General features: G+C 36.7%; 1 protein-coding gene across 1 annotated transcript in view; it reads right to left on the bottom strand.

The window, feature by feature from the left end:
- The window catches only part of LOC139744205 (uncharacterized), an 85,239-nt gene that overhangs the window by 20,527 nt on the left and 46,329 nt on the right, over positions 1–18,383 (bottom strand). The window contains exons 12-18 of the mRNA XM_071654660.1: positions 17,295–17,396; positions 15,428–15,515; positions 14,392–14,498; positions 10,251–10,283; positions 5,322–5,363; positions 2,960–3,016; positions 2,073–2,210 (exon numbers count right to left, since the gene is read on the bottom strand). Of these exons, the coding sequence (XP_071510761.1) occupies positions 2,073–2,210; positions 2,960–3,016; positions 5,322–5,363; positions 10,251–10,283; positions 14,392–14,498; positions 15,428–15,515; positions 17,295–17,396 (567 nt within the window). The remainder of the gene's footprint in view (positions 1–2,072; positions 2,211–2,959; positions 3,017–5,321; positions 5,364–10,250; positions 10,284–14,391; positions 14,499–15,427; positions 15,516–17,294; positions 17,397–18,383) is intronic.

The following is an 18,383-nucleotide window of genomic DNA, read 5'->3' as shown; positions in this document are numbered from 1 at the left end:
ACTTGCGCCGTGCGTCTGTGTACGCATTTGACTATTAAACACCGGGACCATGCACCTTTAATATAGAGTATTCATAAGATTTTAGGATGGCGTGGTCCTGAAAGAGTTAAAGGGTACAATGACAGACAGACTAACTTTTAGTTTTGAAATGTGAAGTGACTCAACCAGCACAAGAATGATCAGTCAGAAGGTCTGAGGTATTTCATTCTTTCCCAAAAAAGGGCAAAACTTTCCTGAATGTAAATCTTTCTGGTTTGAAAAGATGGAAAGAAAAACTAGAAATGTCGCTACAGTGACTGGTTATACCCCCGCCAAACAACATTTCATAAGCTTTGGTCAAAAAACTGAGGAAGTAGTTAAATCCGCAAGATCTTTCCTTGATCTTCTGCCATTAATATGCCGTTACCATGGCAACGTACTTTCGGGTACTGTCGAAAAATGCGTCTTGCACATCTACAACCAAAGGCACACATCTGTACCAAGTTTCATGGAAATTGGGCAAAAACTGAGGAAGTAGTTTGCAACACAAAATTTTCCATCATTTTGGCTCATAATATGTGAGCTGTTACCATGGCAACATACTTTTTGTCACTGTCAAGAAATGTGTCATGCTGACCTATATCCTAAGACAAACATTCAATATGAATTCCATGAGAATTGGAAGAACACTGATGAAGCAGTTTTGCCATGAAGCATTTTGCCCTATATTTTACCAATAACATGCCGTTACCATGGCAACGCACTTTTTGCCACTGCGGAAATATGTGTCTTGCACATTAACATATTCAGATGAACATCTGTACCTAATTTCATAAAAATTGATCAAAAACTGTGGGAGGACGCAAGATTTGTACCCATTTTTGCCCATAATATGCCGTTACCATGGCAACGTACTTTTGGGTACTGTAAAAAAATACGTCTTGCACATCTACAACCCAAGGCACACATCTGTGCCAAGTTTTATGGGAATCGGTTGAAAACTGAGGAAGTAGTTCGCGATGCAAGATTTGCAACGGACCGACCGCCCGACCGCCCGACCGCCCGACCGACCGCCCGACCGCCCGACCGTCCGCTGATTCCTATATACCCCCTTCAAACTTCGTTTGGCGGGGGTATAAAAAAATGAGAGAAGGTCATATCAGCGGGAGCCCAGTTTACACAGGCTTAGTTCGGACTGAAATACATTTGTGCAAATTTATGAAATTTTTGCTGGGCAAACTCATGAAAATCACTATCACACAGTGATTACGCTCCCAATGGTACAGCAAAATATTCTCTCCTTTTCACTGCATACCTTTTTTTTTTGCCTTCTAGTTGTCAAGGAAAGATGTGTAATACTCTACTGAAATGATAAAAAAAAAAATGTAGGTGTGTGTGTGTGTGTGTGTGTGTGACTTGTCACCTGCAGCTCACTGGACTCTGGCCAATGATCACATACTGGTTAGGAATGACAGCATGCTTTCAAGTTTGTGGCTCCCTTTTTGCACACCTGAAAATCAGATTCTTTTCATAAGCTGGTATATCGCAGAGGTAGGTAATTCAGACCTTTCCTTCGAATAATAAAACTCGAAATTTCTTTACTATGGTGGAGGAAACAATATTATAGATACCCAGTGAATTTATTCCCCCCCCAAAAAAAAAAAATAAAAAAATAAAAAAATCCAACCATTATTCCTGGTACACAAGGGAAGCATATTCTCAAGTGATAAGTGTTGGGGTTAGTTGTTCATTTGTTTTATCAAAACTCTGAGGTGTATTACCGTATGATTTCATACACAATGTTGGAAGACATTATTCTCTCACCATCTAACGCAAAATTCTGTGTCGTTTGCAAAAGAGGTATACAACATTTTGATTTATCAAATTCGACTACAAAAGTTGTGTGGAGTTCTACTATGACAGAGGAATTTCTACTGCCATAGTCACTGCATTAAGTCTGCCACTGCCAATGGCAGCTACATGTATGTGGACACAATTGTCAGCAGTATTCTGAGGTGGTGAATTTGAAGGGGTTAAACCTGCAGGCCATAGAGGGGTACTTGGTGAAGGGGTAGGGGAAGAGGGTGTGCTACCTGTGCTGAGGCCGAGGTGGGCTTCTTCCGCGAGAGCACGGGGCTGGTGGTGGGTGAGGAAGGGGTGCTCCGCGCCCCTGAGATGGGGAGAGAGATCTCCGGATAGTCCTTTCTCGTTGGGAGGATGTCTTCCGACTCCTGTTGGTGGGGGCGGGGGGAGAAGATCATCAAGTAGCTCATATTTGTGACATATTTGTTGCCTATCTTCAGCCTAACAATTACATACATCAGGAGAATTCTTACTTTCACCTTTATGTGAAAACATGAGAATGTTCCTTTAGTTATTTTTTTTTTAAGCTAAAACACATGGTTCTCTATTCCAGTAGTGAAAGCACATATCACATTACAACATGAATGCATTCAGCAGAATCTTCTAACCTCAAAGTCAAGTTTGCATACATACTGATGATGATAATACAGCTGATCCTAACAAAAGCATGCATCAAAATCAGGAGGGAGCTGACAGTGGCAAAAAAAAATATGATTCATTACATCTCTCTTAAAAAGAAACAAAAACTACTTCTCAATTGCTGAAACACTTGTGTTCTTGTCTCAGTAGCCAAGAAACTATGAAATTTGTAATTGTAGTGGCAAGACATTTATTCCTTCACTTGCAAAAACTCTACAACAGAAATAAACTTTGTTCTAGTTAAACAAGGACTATTTTGGTATACTCAACAGAATTCATATTTCAGAGTACATAGTAAGGGTTGCAAACTTGACGTGTTAGAAACCTTCTCAGTCCTGCTGCACATTATTATTCAAACAGGTAGCATTTATACATTGTGATGAACATACATTCTTTTCCTTGCATCTTCAGAAATATAAAGAAAAGCTGAAAAACAAAATAAGAAGAAGAAGCACGAAAAACTGGAGAGGAATCTGACCTTTGGTTTCAGCTTGTCCCTCACAGTATTAAGCCTCTTCCCAGCAAAATGCTTCGTCTGCAAAATGGAAAAGTTTCAATCCATTTTCCATTTAGTGCATGCAAAGGGGACTCTGGCAAGGCCATATTATAGGCAATGTCAGCTAACATAAAGGTGTACATAGTATTGCTGTCACTACAATTAGAAGTGTTAATGTCAACTTGTGTTTGCTCTTATTACAAGCTGACCTTTGACACATTGCACTTCTTCTTTTTTAAAAAATCTCTGACAGCCAGCGCCTCTTATCTGTACATGTGGCAACCAACAAAAAAGGTCACGAGATCAGAATTTCTATGTTCAGATCAGATTCCAAAAGAAGAGATTCTCAGCTTTAAACAAGGTAAAACTCATAAGAAATAAATACTAATAACTATTTGGAAAAGTTACATAACTTTCTTTTTTACTTTTAAAGAAAACAGCTCTGAAGGTAAAGGTATGCTACAGATCACTGACTGATTCTTTATCTTGCCAATAAAAATGAAAAAAAAAAGGTTTCAAAAAATTCAGATCAAACTGCTTTGAAAGGACTATGAAATCATGCTCATCATACAAACTCCATTCATGTCCAGTTTCAAAATATTTCAAAGTTCAGTTGGAATTGGGTTTTTGGCCGATTCTTTTATGGTTATTCTTGGTTGGTTTTAACATGCACTTTGAAATGTCTTTTTGGGGGGAAAAATAGAGAAAAATGTTATATGAAAAAAACATGCATCTTCATTGATTGTGCAGAAACCAGTACACTAATTTTCACTCTGGTTTTAGGCTTTCAAACTTCAAATTTATATGTGAGATGAATTACTCCTTCAGCAAATACCAAAATGTGGAAATCTACACTGTTGATCAGAAATACGCATAATTCAATTCAGGCCTACCAGAAAATTGATACATAAACTTGGGGGGTCATGATACAAGATCACATACGGGTAAAACGGCATACAAATTTCCATATGCAACAGTACAATTACAGTGATATACATGTAGCTTCTGCAAACTACTAACCACAGGAAGCAGAATTGTTGTAACCCTTTATGTGCCAGCTGTTTGGGGTTGCAGGACTGATACCAAAATGGCCCTTGTCTAGTATTTGATATGCTTCCAAGCAAAACATAAGCGACTTATAAATCAGCTTCAATTCCAGTCTTCAGAGTGCTACTTTGACACAGTTAAAAAACAGATGATGAATGCATTTGAGGATGGATTCATCTATTTGCGCAACACCTTCCCCACAGTGCAAACAATACACAAACGATTGGGATAAGTACGAACAACACCAGAGCAGTATGACTTGGTTTGAAAAAGGATATTCCTGACCTCTTAAATATAAGTCTGAAAAGAAAATGCAAAAGGCTTTTAAAAAAAGGAAGAAAAAGCATAATTTTATCAGCACAGTAGTGAAAATTTTACCAAATTGGATAAAAATTAAAGAAGTCATGAAATCGTGAAATTGTGAAGTTTTGCTGTTTTTTCTCAAAACAAATCTTGAACAGTCAATAGTCAATACGGATAGTAGAATGGAAATGAGTGAGCTGATGATTTCATCTTCTCAAAATTTTCCATTGATTAGGTAAATGGGTAAAAAAAAGAAAAAAAAAGAAAAAAAAAATATATATTATATTCTTTAACTGCAAAAGCATGAAACATAATGCTATTTCTGGTTGAATAACTTAAAAACCAATGATCAGTAAGATATACAGTCAAACCTGTCTATAGCAGCCACCCAAGGGAGAGATAGAAAAAAGTGGCCGGTATTGACAGGTGGCCGGTATTGACAGGTGACCGCTATAGACAGGTTCTTATACATGCTTTTTCTCCTGGAGGGAATTGTTTTTAGTGGTCGTACACAGCAGGTGGCCGCTATAGACAGGTGGTCGTTAAGACAGGTTTGACTGTACTAGGATTTGAGACTGGGCCATAATTTTATTTACACACACACGCACAAACACACACACACACACACACACACACACACACACACACACACACACACACACACACACACAAAGGGAAATTTCAAGACTTTATGTTCAAGCTTTGTGAGGCTATGACATCATCAATGCACTCATTTCCATATTCATAGTGACTGTTAAAGAACTGTCTTATATGAATTAACAAAACTTATCAATTTCATAACATCTTTAATTTTAATCTGAATATTCAGATTTTGATAAAATTTTCACTCTTGTGCTGGTAAAATGTTACATTTTCTTTTCAGACCAACTTGAAACTGGTCCAGCATTCCTTTTTCAATATGTAGGTATTTACATGGCACATAAAGGGTCTGGAATGATGATGGAGCCAGTATCAATGCCATGAGTTTCTTTACCTGATAGAAAGCATCTTTCACCGCTTGTGGATTCACATTGACCTGTGCAGAAAGACCATGATTCGATGCAATCATTGAAATGACTGAAATGACAGACCACAAACAATTTCACAAAAAGCAACGAGAAGCACGGGGGATATCCCCGATGAAGAAAACTGCAACGAGGCTGAACAGTGAGGAGAGTCTCACATCATGAAAGGTTAGCTTTGGTTTTATGAGATATGCGATGTGGAGTTACATAACTCTGGCGAATTGGTATTGGAAGTAGTTACCCCGGCATCTAGACAAAACATGCAGCTTCAATGAGGACAACACCAACAAGCTTGGTTAGATGCAACGAGCTGGCTAACTGGAAATTCTGATGAACTGCGCAAAAGCATGCATAAAACACGACAAGAAATACACTGAAACACACACATACACACACACACACACACACACACACAAACACAAACACAACACACATTCATAAACACTGGTGAAATATGGTACAGTAACTATTCCAATCAAAATTTCAGACTAAGGACCTTAAAGCTAAAATCCCACTAGAAAGAGCTTACAAGTCAGGATGCAAGTATTATAAAGAGGTTTAATGAGTTGAAAATTGAGATACACAAATACACTTTTCAAAAATGCATGAAGGAAGGATTTAATATCAATGCATTCCATTACAATTGTACCCATATTTGGCAGCAATGAATATCTTGACTTCATAAATTCAATACAGACACTAATCTTTTTATCTCACTACATACTACTACCTCGGCATTTTGACGCATCAATCTTCCAAGCTTTCCTTTAAACAGTTTCCCTTCCTGAGTTTTTGCTTTATATTTTTAAAAAACCTTGAGAAAAACAATCTAATCCTTTGAATGACAGGCAGAGATTGAAGCTGATAAATAAGCCGGGATTCAATCCAATAGTATGGTATTATCGCAAACGTAGTTTGGGCTGGAATAATGCATCCTTTATCAGTCTGCACAGGCAGACGATAAACGTCTACTGAGGTGAAGTGCCTCTTCTGAACGTGTAATGACCCTTGCATAAAATCTCATATATCCCAACGATTTACCGAATGTGAGTAAACAGGGTTATAAGGTATGTAAGAATATGTGACCCTGCGTCACTAAACCAACAAAAAGTCGCCAGATATAGATTTTTAGTTAAGAGCACATTCTGAAAGAGCAGACTTTAAGCTTTAAAATGATGTATTACTTAATTCAAATGGACTCTCCTAACCTATCTAAATATTGGAAAGAAAGCACACACTCTGGAAAAGTGTGAACTGAGAAAAGCTCTGAAGTACAGGGTCTCTTCAAGCATTTAATCTTCACCAAGCTGAGCTAGCTGGGCGATGAATGGGACAAAAAACAGGATGTAAACCACCGCAGCAACAACAATAAAGGGATTATTAGATTAAGCAGAAATTGAGCATGTTCAATTAACACATATGTCCATGATTATGACAACTTTTAAAGCAGTAGCGTTATCATTTCAAAAGTTATTAGACTTGAAAGTGAAGAGTGTGCAAAGGATTTCAAGAAATGAAAAGGGGCCTCTAAGACATACCTGATCATTCTACTCTCCCCCAAAAAAGATTGTAGAAAAACTGTTGAAAACACACTTTCCCATTCATGTTATCATCCCAAACTAAAGAATAATGTAGAAGAAGGATAGCTCTTCCATAAGATATGAAAAACTCAAGATTGACTCGGTTGACCCATTTCACCTTTTTTGAGTCCTCATGTAAAATCAAGAGGTGCGACTTTTTGTTTGTTTTGTGGTGCACGGTCATATATAATATGCTATATATTGCCCTCTGGCAACAAATTTTTTTCTCTATCTTCTCAGTGCTTTAATAGGGACATTTTAATGTAATAAGCGCTTTATAAATATAGTGAATTATTACTATTATTATCACTATTATAATTGTTAACATTGTTATTATTATTGTTATTATTATCATCATTATATTGTTGTTATAATTGTTATTGTTATTGTTATTGTTATTATTATCATCGTTATTTCATTTTCACTTCATTTCATTTATTGTTTCTGCATGGTACAAGTAATCAACTATGATCACTTTCTGAAATATACACATGGTTCATCATTATTCATGGCTGATTATTATTATCATTATATCATCAAAGGGATTTAAACAATGCTTTTATTTGTATGTGAGAAGGGAGAAGAAGGGGTTGGGTTGGGTTTAGGGGTGAGGGGCAGACACAAGAAGGTTTAACCCTAAATGGGCCGGGCTTTTTTGGCTATGCTCAGACCGGGGGGGATGGATTCCGCCCCCCCCCCCCCAGATCTCGGCCATCGGTGGTGCGATCGCGATGACATTTTGCATGCGTGAGACCCACGTCAAAATCTACAAGATTGGGTCATAAGATTTTTTGAAACAATCAATTTCTAATTTTAATTAATTAATTATGCAAATTAAGCTCAAGATCATATTTTAGCCTAATTAAAAGCATTGAGAGTCTAATTTTTGATCTGTAAATCCGTTTTAGAATATTCAACAATTATACATCACAAAAACTTCCAAAACTCATTCCAATTCTTATGTATTTTGTTGTTTTCAGAATTTCTTATGTATTCCTTTGTTTTTCAACTTTTGTTTTTTCTTTGTTTTTTCATTGGAAATTGTTACTGACCACTTTTCTACCATAATTAGCACAAAATTAATCAATGAAAGTGATTAAATGTAAAAATAATTAGGTTTTTATGACTTTCATGACAGAGCACCGTTTTCCATAGGAAATGTACACAAAATCACAGAATTGTGCCCGTTTTGGGGCGACATTCCGTTACAAAAATGTGAGTGGCTTCGCAAAAGTATGCGCGGACGTTGCAAATTTGGTCTCAAAAGTTGCGCGAGACTTGAACGAAGAAAGTCAAGAAGCCTCACGACGAGGCCTTCTCGCGTTACAGAATTATAGCGCGAAACGTCGGGGGGGGGGGCGGATTCTGCCTCCCCTGGCCCTTTTAGGGTTAAGGGGCAGACACAAGAAGGTTTCTTCCAAAAGAAATAGCATCATTGCAATGTCCAGTGACAGCAGATGCAGAACCGAATAAAGAGTAATCAATTAATGGTAACACTGCCCTTGAACAAGAAGAATCAAAGCCTTTTAGTCTTGAAGTCTTTCCTTCCTAGCAAGGAAGGTTAAGAGCCCTTACAGCACGAAAAAAAAAATCACTTATGTCTTTTCAACACATTGGCACTAAAACTACAGAAAACAGCTAAAACTATACATAATAATACTCGTTATGAATAGAGGTCAACAAAGAAAAACCTAGTGAGTCCTTTCCACAAGCCTACATGTAGTATTTTCACACTGATATTTGACCAACACTGCACTTATAGCAAATACCACCTTAAAAAAGAGAGAGAAGAAAATGACAAAAGCGCAGTGCAATTTCATGGGACCTCAGGGAGCATTTCTCTCTCTCAAAAAAAAGCATATAATAAAAATTTGTATTTTTAAAACAAAACACTGATTTAATAGTCAACAGAGAAAGGAATGTTTTCATGCAGAAGAAGTGACATTTACAGCCTGTACATTGCCAAATTGTAAACAAAATTGTACAAGATGCACTTGCTTGCCAAAGAAATAAAGGGTAGCCTACAAGCAGTGCACATTTTTACAGTGACACTGAATTACTTTACTGCCCTTAACCTTCCGGTCATTCCAAAGAAGCAGAAATCTACAAAACTGATGGTGTTAAAGGCACACCACTGACAGAGCAGCCCGGTCTCTAACCATAAGAAACAGCATCACAGCAGCATGCAATGAAGCATTTTCTCAACTTTGTTTTTCTTTTTTTTTTTTTCATACTTTGCCAACCATCAGAACAACATGGACCTAACCTACGGCAGGCGCTCTCTAGGCACAATGAAAGTGTTCTGCGGTTGAAAAACTTCATATCGTCGCTCTAGGGCGACAAGACCTCGTATCTACAAAATGTCAAATGTTCAGGATGAGCAAAAAAACATGGCAGCGAAAGCACTGTATCCAATGGGATAGACATTCCTTTGACATGTTGTGGTGGCTTCATTTTTGGGGTCAGACATCTAGGATTTGGACAGGACATAACTTAACTGATTAACTGACCATTAATCCAAAAAGTCATTTTCACCAAAATTGCAGATACAAGGTCTTGTCACCCCAGCGACGATATATCATTTGTGGTACCCAATAACTGAGCTCAAAATTCTCTCGCCAAACTCCATACTTTGCACACATGAATCGTCATTAACTTCACGCATAACCCCCACTCTCCATTCAATTTCAATAAGACCGTTTTGCTGCTACAATTTTGGCTCGTCTTAATATGCACACATCTAATCATGTCCTAGACTCGAGATAGACCAATCCCCTCACTCCCATTATTACATAAATTGAGTCTTCACCCCAAGTGGGTCCCAGCCAAATACCCCTTTAAAAAAAAACAACAAAGAAGCAAACCAAATAGTATTGCACTTGACATGTGTTGAATATGGCTACATGTAAATGATAGCCAGCAGAGAGCAAGGAAGACACACAAAAAACATACAAGAATTTCTTTTTGCCCATACAATGATTTTTTTTTTTCATTTAAATCACAGCATCATGCTATATATTCTATGACAATGAATACATTGCATTGTTGCCACAGTTACTGGGAGTCCAGCTACAGTTCATGCCCTCATTGTGACCTTTAACCCATTGAGGACGAGTCCCGAGTATACTCGTGCAAGCGTCTACGGGAAATGCGTGTTGTAGCCCAATCAAACCGTCCTCAACAGGTTAAATGGGTGATAATGAATGCATTTAATTTCTATTCTCTAGCTATGCTCTATGTTTTTTTTTTTCATTTTTTATTTATGTTTTTGTTTTGTTTGTAAAGAGGGTATCTATATAATATGATACTCCAACTTACAGGGACCTTCAGATTCCCTTGAGCCTGTATGACCTAGAACAGGGAAAACATTGGAGAGGAATGAACATACAGTGACAAATAATCAAAACTGTCTTGCAGTTATACACACACACACTGGAGAGAAATACTAACTCGGCATGACTAGCGGTATGTACCATACCGCTTCATCTAACACCCATTTGCAATGTGCATCCCACAAATCCATGTGGTACTTTTGTGATTTGCACTATAGCAAAATCAGTACAGAAAATGGTTTTCTAATGCATGTGCATGGCAAATGTTAGTATGTGTATAATAGCATACCATGAAGGAGCATGATGAGAGAAGGTAATGATAGACATAGCTCAGGCAAGGACGCAGTGTAACTTAACATACCAGTATCTAAATGCTTCACTTCATATGATGAGGATGATTCGGTTAATGCAAAATAACCATTAAAATGACCAATGACGTTAGCGCAGGCGTGACTGTTGGCTGGTGATGGAGATTATGCAGACTTGGGAATATTACACCGAAAAGCTATTAAAAGAAACGAACCCTATATTCCTTCTCCTGAATAACGACTCTCGTTGCGGTGCAAGAAAGGGGAGAGTGAAGGGAAGGTTGAAGTAAAAATCCATTTTCCACTTTTTACTTCTTCCATTGTGCAACAAGATAGTCAGCTTTTAAAGACCATTCCCTCAGTTCTTTGCATTTTTCTATTATAATACCTCAAATGAAAATGGCCTGGCAGGCTCTGCAGTGGCCTAAATCTGCAAGAATTTAAGGTTGCACCAGGATTCTTCCAGCTTTTCATCAAAGACTGAGTGCACTTGCTAAGATCTAATAACAGACTATACCAAATACCATCACCGTAAACTTATCAAACACAATAAAAAAAAAAAAATAGAATGAAAATACTGTACTTTCCCAAGTGTATTCTATGCACCATAGTCTTTATCTAAATGAACCCCCTCAAACAACAACAACAAAAAAAAAAATGAAAGAAATATGATATAAAGTTCAATTCTTTCTTTTACCGAAAGATACTACCCCCAATCCACCAACATAGAATCTACTTAAAAAAAAAAAAGCTTACAGCTTGTTAATGACATCTAACTTACAATAACATACTAGAAACACTATAAAGACAACAAAATAATTAGCCAAACACATGTAATACCCAAAACAAAAGCCTATCCGAAACTGCAAAAATTAAGTAAATATCCCCTCAAATCAAGTCTCCAAGACCAGTGCAGTATTTGAGATTTGAGATGTACAGGAATTGCATTTACCTGTATCAAGTGCAAAACCTGATTATGCACAACACAAAATCTTTTAACATTCAATAGAATGAACTGAAGTTGCCCCATCCCCCTTTTTTTCTTGAATAAAAGATGAAACACTACATCCCATATTAAAAGCAAAGATGGAAAAAGGGAGATTGTTGAGAAAAGAAGCTGATCTTTAAAAGCTATGAAGCTATGATTTCTGGTGTACTCTAAATGACTCTAACAGCAACTGCAAGAATGTGGATTTTTGTTTTTTCTTTTTCAATTGGCTGCTAAATGAAGCTCTTGTCTTGCCTTATTCTTGTTGTCAGTGCGTCGAACCTGAATTGTTGTGGTTGTTGCGAAGAAAACCACACACACTCGTGAATATTCCGGACATAATCAAAAGCACGGTGTTGTCATCTCCATGACAATGACGTTAAATTCCATTCTGCCTTGTATTCTTAATGAGTATTCTATGACAAATTCTGTTAATCCTCATCTTAACACATATAACATACAATTTTGTTTTGTCATTATGGCAATGAAACACAGCCTTTCAGATGATGAACTATGTATGGGCAATGCACTTTTTTTTCTTATAGATGATAGTATACATATTATTCGAATCAATAAGAGAAGAGCTGGTCTAAACATATATTTTTGTAAAAAAACATATTTGGTGCTAGCATAAAGATGAAAAACATAGGACAACAAAAATGTCTGAGGAAATCTTGACACAAGATCGAGCTTACACAGCATTTGTATGCATCTCCTCTTTTTCACAAAGCCATCGATGGTTTATGATCAACTTAAAATGTGCAATATATTTGTCATGGTAATATGTGATTCATATAGTACACGCTCTACGGTATCTACGATAAGATGTGTAAATATTGTTTGACTATAAAGATTTCTATGCCAGAAGTTGCTGTGCATACCAATACAGAGTAGCTAAGTGGTAAATTCAGAGAAAGACAGTTGATTCATGGTTGCTAAATGTGTTTGACACTTTTTCTGGTGATGGATGCCTTGGAAATAAAATAATACGCTTTTCATGATTTGAGATACTTTCTAATCTGCACAAAACATAACACACTATCACTACTCTCATTATTCTTCAGACATCCCAAGAGGCCTGCTACTGTCAATGAACAACGTATCGACAATTGTTTCACCATGAGCTCTTTTTCGAATAATTACTACTACCATCTTACTCATAGCGGCTTTATAATCAGCTACTTTCCCTGTATGCATTCAATGCCAATTCACTGTACATGTGCAACATCTCCACTTCCTGTTCTGTATTTTTATTTATTTATTTTTTTATTTTTTTATTTTTTTTGTGGCCAGAATCACAACACAACTTGCTTGATCCTCATTTCTCATTTACTTTTTGTTTGTTTACACTTATTTACCATAATATATAACAAGTGTCATAAAGGTATCATCAAGATGATAATGGCTGGGGGAAAAAAAAAAAGACATGTAATCTTAAGTAGTGTTCACCATTAATTAATAGCATGGGAAAACTTTTTCCAAATATGTTTTACCATCAGGTGTGCTAAAACAGAAAAAAAATCTTAATTCATTACTGCCATCATTGATATTGAGACTTCTATACAAATAGATAGAAGAGTGTCTCATGGAATACAGTGTCATGAAAAAGAGGTAATATGTAAACACTATATGCACCTTTAGCACATGACAGAGTGGAATTGGTGCCTTATAAATCATATGCATTATTATTACTATTACCATTACTATTAATCAACTAAAATAAATCCCAGATCAGTAACCAGTGAAATCGATGTCAATATTACAGAATGGAATATACAACATTGTAGGTTACAATTAGTATGATGAGATTAGGGTATAACAACAGCATGATATAAGAGGTGAGCTATATAACATAATAAGATATTTGACAGACATAACATTCACATGATTTGACGTATCAAAACCACTAAGCAGGGAGGGTAGTATTGGGATATAAAAATCACTGAGTCGAGTTTTGAAACTGCAAAGATTCAAGTACATCAAGTCAGCTTAAAAGCCTCTGGTGGACACAAAGGAACATGACTTCATTGTCAATATATTATGTTTAATTTCAGTCTAAAGCAATAAGTACAAACAATATTTTGACAATATAACTCTGAGAAATAATTCTTGTATATCTGGGATTATCTTTGTTTTATTTCATCTATATCATCATGACAAACAAGGTAAAATGCAGACTGGTATTTCATTTTGACTTCATACACCTGTCAACTGTCTCTATGTTTATATTGAAAATGGAGCATAGCAAAATCTGGTCTGCGACGGACAGGATGGAAGACGCTTATTTTCCATTACCAACTTTGACATCCTTCCAATTCACAAAAACTTAAACTCAACAAATAGAACATTCATAATAAGACAGAAAAACAGCGTCTTCAGTTCTTGATATTTCTTGATGTGATCAGTATTGCTAACCTCAGCAGATGAAGAAAAAAACAACCCCCAAAAAGATAATTTGAACAAAAAAAAAAAAATTATAATTTGGTATAACTGAAAATGGAAAAATTGCACATACATGTACTTTTATAGAATGCTCAGTCAAATTTTAGAATATTCAGAATACAATTTTCAGAATACAGCTTGTTTTTCATTCAGGAAACATATTTTCCAAATCTTAGTGAGAAAATATAATATACCAGAAGTCATAAAAAAAAAAATATTAATGATAAATCCAAAAAAATACTTGTCAACAGCTCTGCATGAGTTTTGGATTTTGCAGCATATCAGGTAGTGTTTAGCCTTAGAGTAGCATTTTAGGAAAACTTTTCTTTTCATCAAGCCGAGCCAGAATGGCAGAGGGATCGGAGAATTGGTCACCACAACAACCTTACCTTGTCCTTGGCATCCCTGACGTTCTCCTTGACCCGTCCGTACAAGTTTGTGCTCTTTAGCTTGGCCTGGTTCAGCTTCCGCTTGAAGTTGTCCTGCAACTTGGAGCCTGACAGACAGACAGACACACACACACACACACAAGGAGAAGACAAACAATAATCAGACATCCTAAACCTATCTGACCACAAATTAAGGATGGTTTGGCTCAAAAGTAGGAATGAAAGAGCAGGTCCCATCTGAGTGTGAATACTAGAATTATTCCCCCCCCCCCAAAAAAAAAAAAAAGAAAGAGATAAGAAATAGAAACTCATACAGAAACGAGAGCTGAGAATGGTCAAAATTCAGATTCTTTCCTCCAAATTCAGAATGGTTGGTTGGTCTGAATAATGACCCGCCTGAAACAAACATGGAGGGGCTACTCAGATTTGTGAGAGAACATCCCTACTGAGGGCTGCTTCTCAAAGGAATCTGGTCGAGTGGTTCCTGGAAGGGATATTTTTCCTGCTTTAATTTAGCATTATCAGTGTGAGTTTGTTTCAGAAATATGATTGCCGCACCAGGGGCGAAGGCAGATTTCTCTATGAACTACCAAAACGTGTGTATTTGCTTGTCAAATTCAATTCTTACATATGAAAAAATGGCCAACTCGTTGATAGAATCATACAGCTGTACCTTGTCATCTGATCAAATAATTCGGAAGCAGTTCTCTACAGCATCCAGTGCTGAAATTTTTTTCAACTACAAGTAGTACCGGTAAGGGTGTTATGTGTCTTGATTCTGTACAGACCGTTGATTGAGACTGTCCAAGAAAGATTGCAATGTACAAATGTATACAACAGATGCGTTTGGTAGACACCTGCAAATTCTGTACAGATATGAAGTATGCTGTATTAGCACCATTGATGACATATCACCAGACGCTGTCCAAATTTGCATTCCTCTGGAGAGAGAAGCCATATATTTATCTGTCAAATGTAACATAATTGTTACAATTGGTGTAAGGAATAGCACTCAAGAGATATGCATGACTTTTACCCGAAGAACTTCTGCTGTCCAACTCCTCCTCAAACAGGTCCTCCATTGATGTCTCCAGATTTAACGCTGCCACGCGGCTCTCTACAAACTGCAAGTTGAAGGCAGGGAAAAGAAAAGATTAGTGAAGCATATCATTGGCATATATCTAGGGAATATTACTTATACTCATTAAACAGTTCAGTTATAATCAAAAGGGGAAATTATGCATCAGACTTGCCAATTAAATTAATGTTATTATATAAACCATTTCAAAAGAATTCAGTTTCCCTCTTAAAACCCTCAAGGGATTATTTCTCTGAAAATTTCATCTCCATCTAAAATTCCAATCACCTTTCATACAAACAGGAAGACAATGGTGATGACAAAGAGGAAAAAAAAAAAGTTTCCCGAAACACCACAACAATAGGTCTACACATTTAAAATGAATTATCATGTTTCTGTTTCATTTTCAAAAGCAAAAGTCACGATACTGTGGAAATGATCATGCATCAAATGATAAGATTTGAGAGATTTTCAGTATCACAGGAACTCACTTGAAATGGCAAAAACAACAGCAACAGAAACAACAGCAAAAGATAGCAACACATTTTGCAGAATCTAGCATACGATATAATAGAAAGTCTTCTAAGGCTACTGGATTATTAATTGTTATTGCTGTGGGTATCTACAAGAGCATACTCAGCTGTGTAATCATGATATTAAAGGACAAGTTCACCTTCATAGACATGTGGGTTGAGTGAATGCAGCAATATTAATAGAACACATCAGTGAGAGTTTGAGAAAAATCGGACAATCAATTAAAAAGTTATGAATTTTTGAAGTTTCTACTCAGTCACGGCTGGATGAAAAGACTACTATAGCCTATGATGTCACATGAGTACAACAATATAAAGAAAGAATAAAGAAAATTCAACATATTTCCATTTTTCTCGCATAACAAAAGAACACTCGACTTCTCTCTTTCAGAAGGCAGGGGGAATAATATTACCCTTAACATACGTCAGTAGCAAGTCAAAGAAATGTGCACTTTATTCAAAAAGTAAAGTTTTGTGAAATTCTCTTTTTATTTTCCTTATATAGTTGTACGCATGTGACATCATACACTGTAGTAGTCTTCTCTTCCAGCAGTGACTGCACAGATACTTTAACAATTCATAACTTTTGAACGGATTGTCCAATTTTCCTCAAACTTTCACTAATGTGTTCTACTAATATTGCTGCATTCTCTCAATCCTTATGTTAATGAAGGTGGACTTGTCCTTTAATGCTGGAGTGATGTTGCTCGTTTGCACTACAAACAGAAACTACAATGTGACTTCAATTTCACAAGAATTCAACTCTTCTGTATTCAAAGTGAATAAAACATAATTATCTTTTGTGTTTTTAGAGTGTAGTCATAAAGAATACTTCTTCTGAGAAAGTGAAAAGTCAAGTATATCCAAACATATTTCCAAACTTTGATACAAATACCTCTTAATCATGATAATTTTGAGACACAAATCGGATCCCATATTAGATAATTTACAGTAAAATTGTTACACATTTTTTTTTTTTTTTTTGGGGGGGGGCAGCTTTCATTTGTTTTACATCAATTCAGAATTTCCCAAATTTGTTTGTCTGTTCCAATGTCTCTCATGTAAGACCACATTTTCTCCAAAAGCTGAAATCTTAATGTAAGCCTAATGAGCTTCCTTATGTTTCATTTGCTTACTCATTGACGTTATTATTATTTGATTTTATTATTTTTGTCCTAAATCCTGGGGGGGGGGGGGGGGGGGAGGGATGGGGATGGGATGTTGGTGTCTAACCCCAAGTTATTGTCATTGTCATTGTTTTATTCACTCAATCTGCCAGACCAGTTGCTCACCTGGGTAAAGTGCTGAAGCTGTAGTACCATTTTCCGGAAGGGAAGCTCGTGCTTGGGGCTGGTGGCCAGAAACTGGTCTCGATCAAATACTATCTGTCCATCCTGCATCAGCAATAAAGGAAAAGAAATATAATGATGATAATGGCAATGATGATGGTGGTAACAGTGGTACTACTACTACAACCACTTTGTAAACTACTTCTAATACACCACTACTTCTACTAGTATTGTTGCTGCTGTTTCTACTCCTACTACTACGACTACTACTACTACTACTACTACGACTACTACTACTACAGTACTCTCCGCATAATCGGGTAGGCTCAGGCAGAGCGTTTCTTACCCGATTAAGCGGAGTACCCGATTAACAGAAGAACACGTCTCATTGTTGTTGCCGAGCAAGGGAGGAAAGCAAGTGTGTTCAACTCCAGTCTGTCTATTTAATTGTGAGTGTCAGCTACATGTGCAATGTTCGTTTACGTGTGGCAAGTCGGTACTGGTACATGTGTTTTCATATTAAATCACTCCCCAGAATGATCGGTCTTCTTTGCAAATTAAGCAGAGAATGCGATTAGCCGAGGAAAAATTTGACATTCATGATTTCTTAAAGTGTTATATCTGCGATAAAATGTGGGTAGAAATTAGACTACAAGAAATTATTTACCCATTTATGCGGAGAGGCAACCCGATTATCAGGCAATTTTAATGTGCATTGGAACTGATTTTTACATTACTACCCAATTAAACGGAGTACCCATTTAAGCGATAACCGATTACGCGGAGAGTACTGTACTACTTACATTACTACTATAACTTCTACTACTAGTACAACTATTACTACTACAACCTTCGGTACTAGTACTACAACAACAACAGGTACTACTACTACCACTACTACTACTACTACTACTAGTACTACCACTACTACTGCTACTACTAGTACCCCATTACTTCTACTGCTATCACTACTACTATCACCTGCTATTTCCATGACTATTACTACTACCACTACTATTACCATGACTATTGCTACTACCACTACTATTACCACTACTATTTTTAACATAATAAAATACAAAACTTGTATAC

This window comes from Diadema antillarum, unplaced genomic scaffold, assembly GCF_040938485.1.
Source record: "Diadema antillarum isolate AM-2024a unplaced genomic scaffold, OU_Dant_1.0 scf00000035, whole genome shotgun sequence".
NCBI lineage: Eukaryota > Metazoa > Echinodermata > Echinoidea > Diadematoida > Diadematidae > Diadema > Diadema antillarum.
Note: the sequence above shows the minus strand (reverse complement) of the source record. Positions and strands in the feature narration are given on the sequence as shown.